Here is a 13,350-nt window from a genome sequence, read left to right on the forward strand (position 1 = left end):
CAGTTTGTCACTTCAAATTAGGTACGGATACCCGCTTACAGACCTAAATACAGGGAACCTCGAGACTGAGGCTTTGACAAGAGAGAAAAGTGACACTAGGAAAACCAATCCAGACCCGTCGATGACAAAGGCAATGGCCGCCGCTCCCCTTGCTTCGATGAAGTTTGCTGAAGTTTCGGTTATAAAAAAGAACGGTGGCCAGCCAGAACAAGAACAATCATATAATGAGATGGTTCTTCGACCGTCTTTGCATCAGAGCCACCCGCGCTGCACTCGCCCCCGGCCGGGCCGCACCTTGGCACTCGAGTGGCCCTGCAGACTGTTTCGCCCGAGTCTCAACTGAAGCAAGACGTTTTATTCCCTTTGCTGCCTGCTCTTTGCTCCCGTTTCTCATGTCGTTGTTTTCAACTTCAACACCCTTCTGACGGAGTATGTCCACAGCATTTGTAGGTACATGCGCAAAATCCAGACTTGTTCTCTGCAGAAGCCATATCTGGCCATGTGTAGACGGGCGCATCAGTTGTCATCGTCTGCGTCCATGGGCGTCATGCCTCTCTGAACTCTGTACTGCAAACGGTGTTACTCAAGGCGCGCTGCAGACGCCAAGTCTCTGCAGCCACTGGCGCCCGATGATCTTGCTCTTTGTCGCCGACTGCAGATGACCACACTGTCATTCAAAGAATCGAGGAAGAGGTACAGCACCGCGATGCACCGCCTTCCCAATAATCGGTATGAATGCACGATGTACGATGCACGAAGCTGGAACATGGTTCCGATGTCTGTGATGGGCACACTGCAAACATTACTTGTCAGTGCGCGGCTTGCCCAGATGGCACTTTCACCAGGAACGCATTGAAACCTGTGGAATTTTGAGGCGGAAATTCCCATCCATCTCAACTTTTGGTCGTCCGAGCACTTGGTAATTGCTGCCAAATACTCTGCCCGTGGAACAGAGATAGCATGGAAAACTCCGCCAAACGGCTTCTTCGTTGAGGCTGTGCTGTCTCACGGTGAAGCTTTTCGGCGTGCTCGTTCGAAATGCAGCTCGCCTGCAGCACCGGGCATCAGAACTAGCTAGACAGAGCGCCGCGTGGCTGTGTAAGCCCTGCAGCTTCACTTCATGAGCTCTGAATTCTTCCCCTGCAAGAACGGAGGTAAGTATCTCCCTCGGATCAGCGGTGGTGAACAGAGTGGAAGGGCCGAAATAAGCCGGGAGAGCGTCGGTCTACCTAGGTCCCACCCCACGGCAGTGGGGCCGATGATCGCCAAAACTTTTGAGGGAGCAGCCGAGCAGCCGTCCGTCTTGGCCGTCACTAATTGTCTTGCAGATAAAGGAACAGTAAAGGGTGAGTATCTTGAAGCACCGCGTATGAAATCTAAGGTCAAGTGGCTTGCCGAAAAAGTAAGCTGTGCCGTAGGGCCTCTCATTCGGCATCTGCAATGTGCCGGCCGCAACCTTGCGTACTCTTCTTCTCATTGAACAATTGGGACCATGGCCGGATAGCAAAAGGAAAGCCTTATAGGGCTGCCGGAACACCCCGTACTCTTGAGGGGCCTTTTTGTGCATTTTGATGCAGAAGAATGCAGGCACAGCGTGTGCACTTGCGCCCTTCGATCCCTCGTGTGGCTGGAGCGCTGGTTCATCCCAGCCACCTCATTAAAACTGTGGCGTTGCTTATCTAATACCGCCAGAACCACAATCACCCGACGCATCATCACGTCACAGGTTCGGATGAAAGTGGAGACCTCCCTCGTGCCTGGAGCTCCCAGCACCTGTTTCAACCCACTACCGTACCTCACGATTTGGAGTCTCTCCAACACATCACCAATTTCTACCCAACGACTCGCGACTCAACAGCTCCATCAGTCGCATCCGAATCGGGGAGACCTGCTTCACGCAAGATGGAATATTTGGTGTTTGAAGACAAACCGCCAGAGGCCATCAAACCGAGCGATCGTGACGTTTGGGTCCAACTCGGTTTGTCCCTGGTTCTTGGCCTCACAGCATTCACCACCTTCTGCTTCTTGCGCCCACGATGGCCGACCCTATACGCCGCGCGCAAGCGCAGACTGGACCCCAAAATCGGTTTGCCCGCACTGCCGGATACCTTCTTTGGGTGGATTCCGGGACTTTATCGCGTTACTGAGGAGCAAGTCCTCGCCTCTGCCGGTCTCGATGCCTTTGTCGTAAGTCCGAAGATACCACTCGTGACTCGGCATACTTATCTGACGGGAACAGTTTCTTGCCTTCTTCAAAATGGCTATCCGCATTCTGGCTATACTGGCCTTCTTCGCGTATACCGTGATGCTACCCATCAATGCTTCGCTCGGACCTGAGACTTTCCCTCCAACGAAACCAAAACCTAGTAAAACTCCTACGGCCTCTATCGCGATGGAGACTCGCGCTCTGGGAGTTTATTCACACGACGAAAACTCGGTCTGGGATGCTCCGGACGGCGACGACGAGAGTTTCAACATGGCAAAGAGCTACATCTGGGCATGGCTGGCGTTTGGCTACTTCTTCACGGGCTTGACCCTCTACGTCCTAAACAAGGCGACCTTTAGAGTCATTCATGTTCGTCAAGAGTACCTCGGCACACAGTCAACAATCACCGACAGAACATTCCGCCTTACTGGCATTCCTCGAAATCTACGCGACGAAGGGAAAATCAAGAAACTCATCGAAAAGCTAGAAATTGGCGAAGTCGAGCATGTCAATCTGTGCTGCGACTGGCGGGAGCTCGACTCGCTCATTGCTCAAAGAGCGCAGGCTTTGGCTCAGCTTGAAGAGACTTGGAGCGTGTATCTCGGAAAACAGGCAGCGCTCCCCAAGTCAGTCCAGCGCCTCCGCGACCCCCAGGCCGAGCCCTCAGTCTTGGAGCCTCGAGAAGACGAAGTCGACGAGGAGGCTGGAGAGAATGGTGGATTACTAGGGCACGAAAACATCAACCCCGAACTCGTCGAGAGACCGCGCCCCAAAGTGAGATTATGGTATGGCTTGCTCAAACTTCAGAGTCGCAAGATAGACGCCCTTGACTACTACGAGGAGAAGCTGCGACGCCTCGACGACAGAATCCGCGAGGCGAGAAAGAAGAACTTCACCCCGGCCGATCTGGCCTTCGTCACGATGGACTCGATCGCCGCTTGTCAGATGGCAATCCAGGCCCGCATCGACCCTCGACCGGGACAGCTTCTTACGAAGCCCGCACCCGCTCCTTCTGATGTAATGTGGCCCAACACGTACGCACCTCGTGGGATTCGTCGTCTCCGTTCATGGATCATTACGATATTTGTCGCCGTCCTCTCCGTGCTGTGGTTGACAATCGTTGCGTCTATTGCTAGTCTGCTAAGCGTTCGCAACTTCCAGACGTGGTTCCCTGGCATTGTTGGATTTTTCGACCAATATCCAACACTACGTGCCTTGATCGAAACCGGCTTGCCAACGCTTCTCGTTTCGTTGCTGAACGTTGCCGTGCCATATCTCTACGAATACCTCTCGTACGAGCAAGGTATGATCTCCAAGGGTGACGTGGAGCTCTCCATCATTTCCAAAAACTTCTTCTTCACCTTCTTCAACATCTTTGTTGTCTTTGCCACTTCCAACGCAGCTTTCACCGTTGCCAACTTGGTTCGTCAGATCCAGGATATCTGGAAAAGTCCTGCTACCCTGACGCGACAAGTTGCCGGGCAGATCCAGGACCTCGGAATATTCTACACCAACTTCATCATGCTTCAAGGTATTGGCCTCTTCCCCTTTCGGCTGCTCCAAGTCGGCAGCGTCTTCCTCTACCCGATCTATCGAATGGGCGCCAAAACCCCCAGGGACTTTGCCGAAATCATGCAGCCAACTGTGTTCAGCTACGGATTCTACCTCCCGACGGCAATGCTCATCTTCATGCTGTGCCTGTTGTACAGCACATTGGGATTCGGCTGGCTCATTCTGACCGTTGGCCTCTTCTACTTCATCTTGGGTTACTTCACCTACAAGTACCAACTTCTCTATGCAATGGACCAGCCTCAACATGCGACCGGCGGCGCCTGGAGAATCATTAGTTACCGCGTCATTCTCGGTCTGTTGGTATCGCAGGTGATACTTTCCAGTATCATGGCACTGTCGCTTGCCTTTGTCCAGTCTATTGCTGTCTTACCTCTGATTGCATTTACGGTCTGGTACAGCTTCTACTTTAAGCGTCGTTTCGAGCCGCTTACGCGATACATATCTCTGCGCAGCATCCGCATTGAGATTGACCCTGAGGATGCGGCTATACTTGACGAAGACTTTGAGGGGCCGAGACCCTCGCAAGGTTTGCTCAGGCGCGGAAGCACCATTGACGAGGATAAAGAAAAGGGCTTGACCTTTGCGAATCCCAGCTTGACCTCTCGGTATGTTGAACCATGTTGAACCATGTCGATTCGTTCCTGTTCATTAACTCTCCGCAGTCTAGAAGAGCCGTGGATCTACCAGGATCCGCCGCCAGTCCACAATAACACGGACGACGACGAAGAGAGCGGCCCGGATACGGAGACTCCAAATGCTCCCGAGAACACGGCCTCGGCCGCCTCAGACAGCTCAATGAGTCTGGGCGACACGCACATCTGGCGACAGCAGGCTGACAGCAATAATCGCTAGTGCGTAGGAGCTTCGCCTAGCTGTTCGCAGCTGCGTTTGTAGATATTCTCATGTGTGCATAAGGGAACATTGATTAATGATTAGGAGACGCCGGGGTGGGTAGCGGGGGTAACAGCACTATACCACTGGAGTTTGGAGTGATTGAGTGTTTCCATCAAGATAATGAGAATTCATGAACGATGCAGACAGACGGATTCAGTGACAGGCTGATCGATGTGGTGATACTGTCGAAGTCACAAGACGAATCCCCCCCGGTTTATAGGTCTTGCCAAGACACCGAGGGTTTATGCTATGGTCAGTCAGGGAATACTTTCAGAATCGCAAAACTCGTGATGAAGCCGGTAAGCTTAGTGGATCCTTGCCCTGGTGCTACACTCCATTCGTAGACTTCCAAAGCGCCATCATCGACCACTAAAATCGACAATCCTCCACCTCGCGATGAGCGGAGCTTGGCCGTTCCGGATCGTGAAAATGACAAGGAGGTCTACGTTCGCGGTCGGAGGTCGTGAGCAGTCGGCGGAGATGGAGGCGAGGGCAGAGAGATTGACAGGTTCTGCTTGGCTGCATGTCAGATGAGCTATCACACCGGCCGGTCTACTCGTGGAGAGTAAAAGCCTCGCGAGGTCTGTGTGCGTATCTTTGGTTGTCTCTGACACCGGCAACGGCAGCGGTAACGGGTAGGCAGCCAAGATCTGACTGCTTGAGCTCGAGACCCGAGTGGCCGACCGACCGGCGCTGTTTCCCAAACGGCCCAAAGGGTAGATAATCGAAAAGCCAAGGCTCAAAATGCGTCACTCCGTCTATCTGTCTGGAGACGATCACAGGAGGGAAGCTTTTCCTTAAAGGCTTGGCGGCTTTAGGGACGGGGGATAGAGGGGTTGGAAACGCCGACCACGAGGTGTGCCGGAGCGGATGGGGGCGCGGGAACCGTAGGCGCGAGCTCCGACTTTTTGGAAATGGGATCCACTCTTTTTTTGACCTTTACCTCGTGAGCTCAAAGTACGCGATAGCGCTGGTTATGGTTCAACGGTTCGTTAATACCCGTTTGTTTACACCTTTGTTTACCTGACTTTGAAGATTAGTAGCCGTACACATGAGTAAGGTAGGTGATCATGGGATAAGATCCACGATACCGGGTGCTAGTCCATCGGGCAGCAATCGCCAAAGTGCAGCCCACGTCAATGGTTGAGATCACAGGATCTTCAAAGAAATGTTAGCATCCCGTACCATCCACACCGTAGTCCATCTGTACCACGAGAAAGAGGCTCTTTTAGAACGAAACCTAAGCTTGCCCCTATTCCCACTCCCACCATTCCGGGTTCATCTCGCAGGTCTGCGTTCAGGGAGAAGCACCCCTTGGAGAATCGTAAGATGCTCTGTCATCGCGGGCTCCTACACCCCACTCTTGACAGGTACACTGCAGACTGCAGTACGCCCTTATCCACCTGCAGTCAGTTCTGGAACCGTTGGAGCCTCTGGAGCCTCTTCTTGTATCATCACTTGTTGATCTCTGCGACATCGGTGGCATCTGTCAGACTGCCACCCAGTTGAAAAGGTTTCGAATTGCTCAAGATACGCCCGCTGGGCCCTCTTATTGGCCTTTCGTCAAGGAGAGAAGACTTAGTGGTACCGCCATGTGGTAACAGTCCAGCTGCAGCAACATGACCTCGGAACTTCCTAGTCGCCTATCGGTGGAATGGTGATACGCCCAAACACCGAGGTGACTTAGGTTCTCGCTGATAAGGTCGCGGGGCCAAGACTGTGGTGAGTGAGGCACGCATACCGTGGCATACCTACCTTACCTTAGGTTACCTTAGGTAAGGTATCCGTACGGAGTAGATGGGTCCGCTGCAGCTTGCGCTTCGTCTCCCTGATGGTCGAGAAGTGAGTTCTGCCCCCCACTTGGGTCCGGCGGGAATAAGCACAATCTTGCAAGCGTAATCAAATGCATGCACTAAGAGTCTTGAGATCCTTGGAATTCGAGAAAACCTTTTTGCAGCGGTATCCACTTGCTGAAGTCCATGCTTGATTGCTACGTTGAAGGTATCGTGCTTCAAAGCCTCACCGGCTTCGTTCATTTTGGCAAAAGGTCCAGGGTGAAGAGGTGCATCCCCAGCTGAAGTATGTACCTTGCCTGATTACCCTTGACGAGACCCCAATCATCAAGACTTCAGAGGCGTATCGAAAGAATATCAAAGAAAAAAAGATGTGGAGTTTGTAGCAAGCTGATCAACTCGTGAGTTCAAGAAGATGCCAAGCCCAACGGCAAGTTCCATGACAACGAAATCTCGGGAAGCCATCTGCGTGACTGACTGTGTGTCCGGCCGGAGGGCCCACTTTCAAGCCCGCCGGGTATCCACGCGGTCCGTGCATCCCGGACGAAAGGGGCCCAGCTCGGCTCTGGAATCGTAAATTCGCAAGGTGCTTCGGTAAACACCAACTTGTCAACCGATACAATTAGCTGTATCCCAGGCTTCGAACGCCCGTGGTTCTTGACTTCTGAATACCGATAAGGAAGGATGAATGAAGCTATTCGAGGCTCAGACGGAGAGAGATCGTGAGTAGGCGTCTCCTGGAAGGAAGTAGAGAAGATGACCCCTTGGCAGATAGAAGTATCAACAATTCGCAGCCTCAATTGTTGACAAGTCCTCGGCTATGGCTCGAAAAAAATCCAGAGATGAAAAATTTGGTATGGATCGCCTCAAGTTTGATTTAGTATGACGACACCCCGAGCTCGTCCCGAGATTTCTCCCCCCTGTTCCTCAGCCCTGGGAAGGCCACACAATCGCGGACGGCGGACCGGGACTACCCCTGTCATCCAGAGGCCAAGACGCTCTAGTGCCGCCCAAATGTCATTCCCTCTTATTCCCAGACCCGTCCCGCTTCAGCTTTTTTGCGTCACCGGACAGAGCCGCGAGGAAGTGTGTACCTTTGAAGAGAACGAGAAGCGTATTGAGGGTTTCGTTTTGGCTGACTGAGATCTCTAACTTGGAATAGCATTTATTTTTCCCTCAAAAGCTGTTGAGTCCGGGGTCGCCGTGGACATTTCCCCATGAGAATTACGGGTGAAATTGCGATGACGATTTGCTGGACCCGTTCCCGCTGCATGTTCTTCCAGCCGTAAGTACTTCGAATAGAGCTTTTTCCAAACAAGGCCCGTCGACCAGACCAGACCAACATTCTCGCTCTAGTCCAATCCTGGGATAGCCTCAGAATCTGATTTAGTCTCTTCAGTCTTTACAGTATGAAAGGTCAGAGAAGCCCCCTGCACGCGCGCCTAGAACCAGTACCGCCCTCCGTAGAGCAAAGCCAAAAAAGCAACAGTCGGCGCTCGTGTCAAACGCGCCGCCGACATTTTGGTGAGGCTCTATTCCCGCTGGCCACACAAACTGTTACTTTGTTACTCTGCCCCCCACTCCAAACCCGACTTCTTGGCTCTCGCCTCCCCGTGATGGCCGTCCATTACCTTCTTCGACCAGAGCCGCCAAACCCAAAGCTGCAGGGAGCTTGCCATTGCATCTGCTAGGGCGGCGCGAACGGGCAGCACGTTATCTCGTACCTCTCACATGTTTCTTCTCTTTAGGCAGCTTGGAATGTCACCCCTCCGTTCTCGCAGGTTTTGCTGATTGACACACGCCCCGCCCCCTTCGCCTTTCCGCAGTGGGGAACATCCCCATCAAGAATGGAATGGCGGAAAGATAATCACAGAAAGTGGTCCACGAAAACTTTACGCGTGTGTACTCAGCACGTCCAAACCAGAAAGAAGAAGAAAAGGAGGGAAAATCTCACATGAACGACTCACGGACCATGCTGTTATCGCTGCGTCCAGACTCGACTCTACTTGCAAATTTTGAGAGAAAACAAGGGGGTAGGAGGGAGAACAATGGAACACGACGATAAACCGGGTTGGGCGATTCGGACGGGAAAAGCGGGTCTCCGTCCATCCAGATAAGTGGGGCACCACCCCGAATGCCGCCGCCGAAGTATCCCATTCCCAAGCCATAGCCCGAATTGCGACCGGTTCCCTTACTCTCAGGTTGTTTACCCATTCAATGGAGTGCAGGGGAGGGGGGCGTGCGTATTCTTCCTGATGCAAGGCACCTTGTTCATCTCACACCAACAGTGACTCAGTTCCCTTCGTGTGTGGTTCTTCTCCCCAAGATGAGGCCGAGTATAAAGTCAGGGTGATGCCCCCCCTTTCATCCGAGGAGGTTTTCTTACTATTCCTTGATTATCGTGTGTTCAAACCGGGCCATACCCCCTAGCCCTCAACTCTTCAGACTACCCTCCCAAGACCCCCCTTTCCCACCAGGGACCCCCTGAAGACAAACCACATCAACAAAAGCAAACACACCCAAACCGCAAGGATGGATCAGCCATCACGAACATCATCACACACCCTACCGCCAGGCTCCTCCTCAGACTCAGACGGTGCCGCACCAGCACCCCAATACGCCTCGGTATCCTCCCACACCCGCACTCCCTCCGGCACCGCCCGCCCGAACCGCCGCTCCTCCATCGCCTCAAACGTCCTCCACCCCGTAAAGACAAAGGAGGAAATCGACCCAGAGCTGGACGTAAACCTCCCCTACCGCACCCTCTCCCCCAACGCAAACCTCGACGAGTACCGCGTAGAAACCCACAATGGCGAGATCCCAGCCGGCGTAGCAGCCAACGGCTCAGCAGCGCCCGCGGGGCGAGGAGACTACAAGCTCGTCACCTTCGTCCCTAACGACCCCCAGAACCCGAAGAACTGGAGCAAGGCATACAAGTGGTACTGCACAATGGTCGTCGCCCTGACCTGCTTCGTTGTCGCCTTCTGCTCCTCGGTAATTACGGCCGACATCGAGGGTGTCGCAGCAGAGTTCCACGTCTCAGAGGAAGCCGCCCTCGTCTCCATCACCGTCTTCGTCATCGGCTTCGGCATCGGTCCCATGGCCTTCGCGCCCCTTTCCGAAATCTACGGCCGCCAGGTAATTTACGCATCCACCCTCCTTCTCGCCGTCATCTTCATCATCCCCTGCGCCGTCGCCAAGAACCTCGCCACGTTGCTTGTCTGCCGCGCCATCGACGGCATCGCCTTCTCCGCGCCCATGACCCTCGTGGGCGGCACCCTCGCAGACCTCTGGCGCAACGAGGAGCGCGGCGTCCCGATGGCAGCCTTCTCTGCTGCGCCCTTCATCGGCCCCGCCATCGGTCCCTTGGTCGGCGGCTTCCTCTCAGACGCGGCAGGCTGGCGCTGGCTGTACTGGATCCAGCTCATCATGGCCTTCGTCGTCTGGGTCCTCATCTCCTTCACCGTCCCCGAGACCTACGCGCCCACGATCCTCGCCCGCCGCGCCGCGAAGATGCGCAAGGAGACCGGCGACGCGACCCACGTCACGGAGCAGGACATCGACATGCGTCCCTTCAGCGAGCGCCTGGGAATCTTCCTCATCCGGCCCTTCCAGCTCCTCTTTGGCGAGCTCATCGTCTTCCTCATCTCCATCTACATGTCCGTCCTCTACGGCCTGCTCTACATGTTCTTCGTCGCCTTCCCCATCATCTACCAGAAGCGCAAGGGCTACTCCGCCTCCTCGACGGGTCTCATGTTTATCCCCCTCGCCGTCGGCGTTCTCTTGTCGGCCGCCTGTTCCCCTTGGGTGAACAAGCACTACCTCACCCTCGTCGCGAAGCACAACGGCCACCCGCCTGCCGAGGCCCGCCTCATCCCCATGATGCTCAGCTGCTGGTTCATCCCTATCGGCCTCTTCATCTTCGCCTGGACCTCCTACGCAAATCTCCACTGGGCCGGCCCCGCGTTCGGCGGCTTCCCCGTCGGCTTCGGCTTCATCTTCTTGTACAACTCGGCAAACAACTACCTCGTCGACTCCTACCAGCACCAAGCCGCCTCCGCCCTCGCCGCAAAGACCTGCATCCGCTCCTTCTGGGGCGCCGCCGTCGTCCTCTTCACCGAGCAAATGTACGACCGCCTCGGCGACCAGTGGGCATCGTCCCTCCTCGCCTTCCTCGGTCTCGCGTGCTGTGCGATTCCCTTCCTCTTCTGGGTCTACGGAGCCCGTATCCGTGCCAGGAGCAAGTACGCCTACTCTGGTGATGACGAGGAGACGTCGGGATCCGATGAGGAAAAGGCCAAGCCGCCGAAGAACGCGTTGGCTCCTACCCGCACCTTTGAGCCCGCGTAAGCGATTCGGATATTCGTTATGTATACATCTCGATACATAGCAAAACACCCAGAGAGCTGCTGTATCACAGCGACTTGTTCCTGGCGCCTTGGCTATCGGCCCTGGATTCGATGGTAATCTTTGTTTATTCGGCGTAAAGAGGAGGCTGGCGTTGGATAGTGGAATCCAGGAGCGAAAGGCATTTAGACTATAGACGCATGTAAAGCCCAATGGCCGGCGCCGTTCATAATCCTAAATAAAATTGAAATTAAAACAGTCGGGTTCAAGTGCATGCACATGTGGGTAATGCAACCATTTGGAAATATCAATCCTTTCTTCGTCAAACTTTTCATCTGCATGAGAGGAGCGATGCGACAGTGGATGTAGGGAATCGTCTATTCGTAAGTCGTAATCTGTAGCCATCTATTTGCTCAAGAGTTGAAGAGAGGGGTATTCACCAATCTACAGGTCTTTGTTTCATACCCACCAGCCGCCAGCAGGGTTCTCCTAACCTCAGACAATACGCACCGGGAGAGACTCTCTGCGAGACATTAAAAACTCTTCCTTGACCAAAGAGTTGTCGCACTTGCGTCCCAGCATAAAGTCTTCGAGGTTGCGGAATGTGCACTCGGAGATCTCCTGCAGCGCTTCTTCGGTGAAGAAACCTTGGTGGCCACAGATGAGGACGTTGGGGAAGGTCATCAAACGGGTCAGCAAGTCGTCGTCGATAATATGACCAGAGTGGTCATTGTAGAAGAGATCCCCCTCGCCTTCGTATACGTCCAGGGCCAGACCGCCAAGATGCTTAGTCTTGAGGGCGTGAACGACAGATTTGGTATCGACGAGACCGCCACGAGATGTGTTGATGAGCATAGCGCCAGGCTTCATCTGCTTCAGCGTCTTTTCGTTGATGATATGCTTCGTCTTTTCCATCAGAGGGCAGTGCAAACTGATGAAGTCGCACTTGGGAAGGAGCTCCTCCAGAGGCAGGTACTCGCCGAGCTCCTTGAAGGCGTCTGACTCGTAGGGGTCAAAGGCGTACAGTGTGCAGCCGAAGCCCTTCATGATGCGGGCCATGGAAACGCCAATCCTGCCGGTGCCAATGATGCCCACCGTCTTGCCATGTACAGTCTTGCCGAGAAGGCCATCGAGGTTAAAGTTGCCCTCGCGGGTTCGGTTGTAGGCTCGGTGGGTGCGTCGGTTGAGGGATTGAAGCAGGGCGACGGCGAACTCGGCTACAGCCTCGGGGGAGTAGGAAGGGACATTGGCAACGAAGATGCCCAACTTTTCGGCAGTCTTAAGGTCGACGTTGTTGAAGCCTGCGCAGCGAAGGAGGATGGCTCTGCAGCCGGCCTTGTGGAGCTCCTCGACGACGTCGGCGGTGAGGGAGTCGTTTACAAATACGCAGACGGCATCGACATCTTTGACGAGCGAGACGGTCTCGGTGGAGAGGGAGAAGTCGTGGTAGATGATGCCAAAGTCAGTGTTGTCGTCGACGAGCTTCTCGTTATGCTTCTTGAACTCTTCCTTCCTGACGTCGTGGGCGGCATTGATGTATTTCTTGTCATAGGCTTTGGCGCTGAAGACGGCGAGCTTCATTGTGGCGGTTGGACGCAATTGAGGGGTAGAGACTGATGCCGTGGAGAGACAGTAGCTGGCTGAGTAGGTATTTGGGGAGAGTCTTCTGTAAAGGTGTCTAAGAAGAGGGTGCAGAGCAGGATGGAAAAGTTAATCGGAATTGGTGGTACGAATTGAGGGGATTTTGTATGAAGATGAGGGAGAGCAGAGACAGAGGAGAAGAAGGAGGAGGGTCGGGAACGAAGCCAAGCAAAGGCGCGCGTCAGCTCCCTCCTTCTCCTTCTTGGCTGCCCGCAGACGGGCCTTGCCTCCTTCCTCCTTCCTCATTTCTCCCTCCTACCTTCTCTTCCCTTAGCTCCCTTAAGGTACCTACCTATTCAAAGGTACATCTTGTCTCATGCCGCATTGGGAGCAGCAAGTGCAGTGCCCATGTTCTTTCCTCCTCCATGTCAGTGTCAATGGCAAAATCTGCGTCAGCATCTTTCTGTGGTTGCCCAATCCGGCGCTCAAAATCAGTTTCCAGCTGAACTCTGCCAGATGACGTGGATGAACCCCCAACTGCAGCTGCTACTCTTTTTTTAAGCTTGACTGCGTGGTGAATGCCATTCGCTTGCGCCCAGAGCTACCCCGCCATCCACGAATGCTTTTCTGCCAGGTCGGGAGCTCTGGGCATCTCGCTAACCGAAAGCAGAATTACAACCCCACTGGGTCCGGTCCTGTCAGAGGAACTGTCAGGCGCCCTGCCCTGGATCTTCAGGGGAGCCCCAGTAATTCTTCAGTCGCATTTGAGCGTTTTCATCGACATCACAAGCTTCACGGTTGAGGACTCGAGACACTACGAATTTGAGAATACTCAGATTCATCTTCACTCATGCATGTTGGAAAACCAACCATAAAAACAATCGGTCTCTTCACCTTCAATGCTTTTCCGGGCTGGGTCTTCAACTGCATGAACGCACCCTCTCAGGTCCACAGACA

At 54.1% G+C, this 13,350-nt stretch overlaps 3 protein-coding genes across 3 annotated transcripts; 2 read left to right on the plus strand and 1 right to left on the minus strand.

The window, feature by feature from the left end:
- Positions 1–1,902: 1,902 nt before the first annotated feature.
- CPAR01_05854 (uncharacterized protein) lies at positions 1,903–4,630 on the plus strand (the record flags this gene model as incomplete). Its single annotated transcript, XM_060490130.1, has 3 exons — positions 1,903–2,187; positions 2,240–4,383; positions 4,441–4,630. 3 exons carry the CDS (start codon positions 1,903–1,905, stop codon positions 4,628–4,630), a joined length of 2,619 nt encoding a protein of 872 aa, XP_060351596.1.
- Positions 4,631–8,997: 4,367 nt separating this feature from the next.
- Positions 8,998–10,815, plus strand: CPAR01_05855 (major facilitator superfamily transporter; the record flags this gene model as incomplete). The annotated part of the gene is made up of 1 exon (XM_060490131.1): positions 8,998–10,815. One exon carries the CDS (start codon positions 8,998–9,000, stop codon positions 10,813–10,815), a length of 1,818 nt encoding a protein of 605 aa, XP_060351597.1.
- A 492-nt stretch (positions 10,816–11,307) lies between these two features.
- Positions 11,308–12,393, minus strand: CPAR01_05856 (D-isomer specific 2-hydroxyacid dehydrogenase; the record flags this gene model as incomplete). The annotated part of the gene is made up of 1 exon (XM_060490132.1): positions 11,308–12,393. The coding sequence occupies one exon, from the start codon at positions 12,391–12,393 to the stop codon at positions 11,308–11,310; it is 1,086 nt and encodes a 361-aa protein (XP_060351598.1).
- Positions 12,394–13,350: the final 957 nt, after the last annotated feature.

This window comes from Colletotrichum paranaense (assembly GCF_030867605.1).
Source record: "Colletotrichum paranaense strain IMI 384185 chromosome Unknown Scaffold_4.1, whole genome shotgun sequence".
Lineage (NCBI taxonomy): Eukaryota > Fungi > Ascomycota > Sordariomycetes > Glomerellales > Glomerellaceae > Colletotrichum > Colletotrichum paranaense.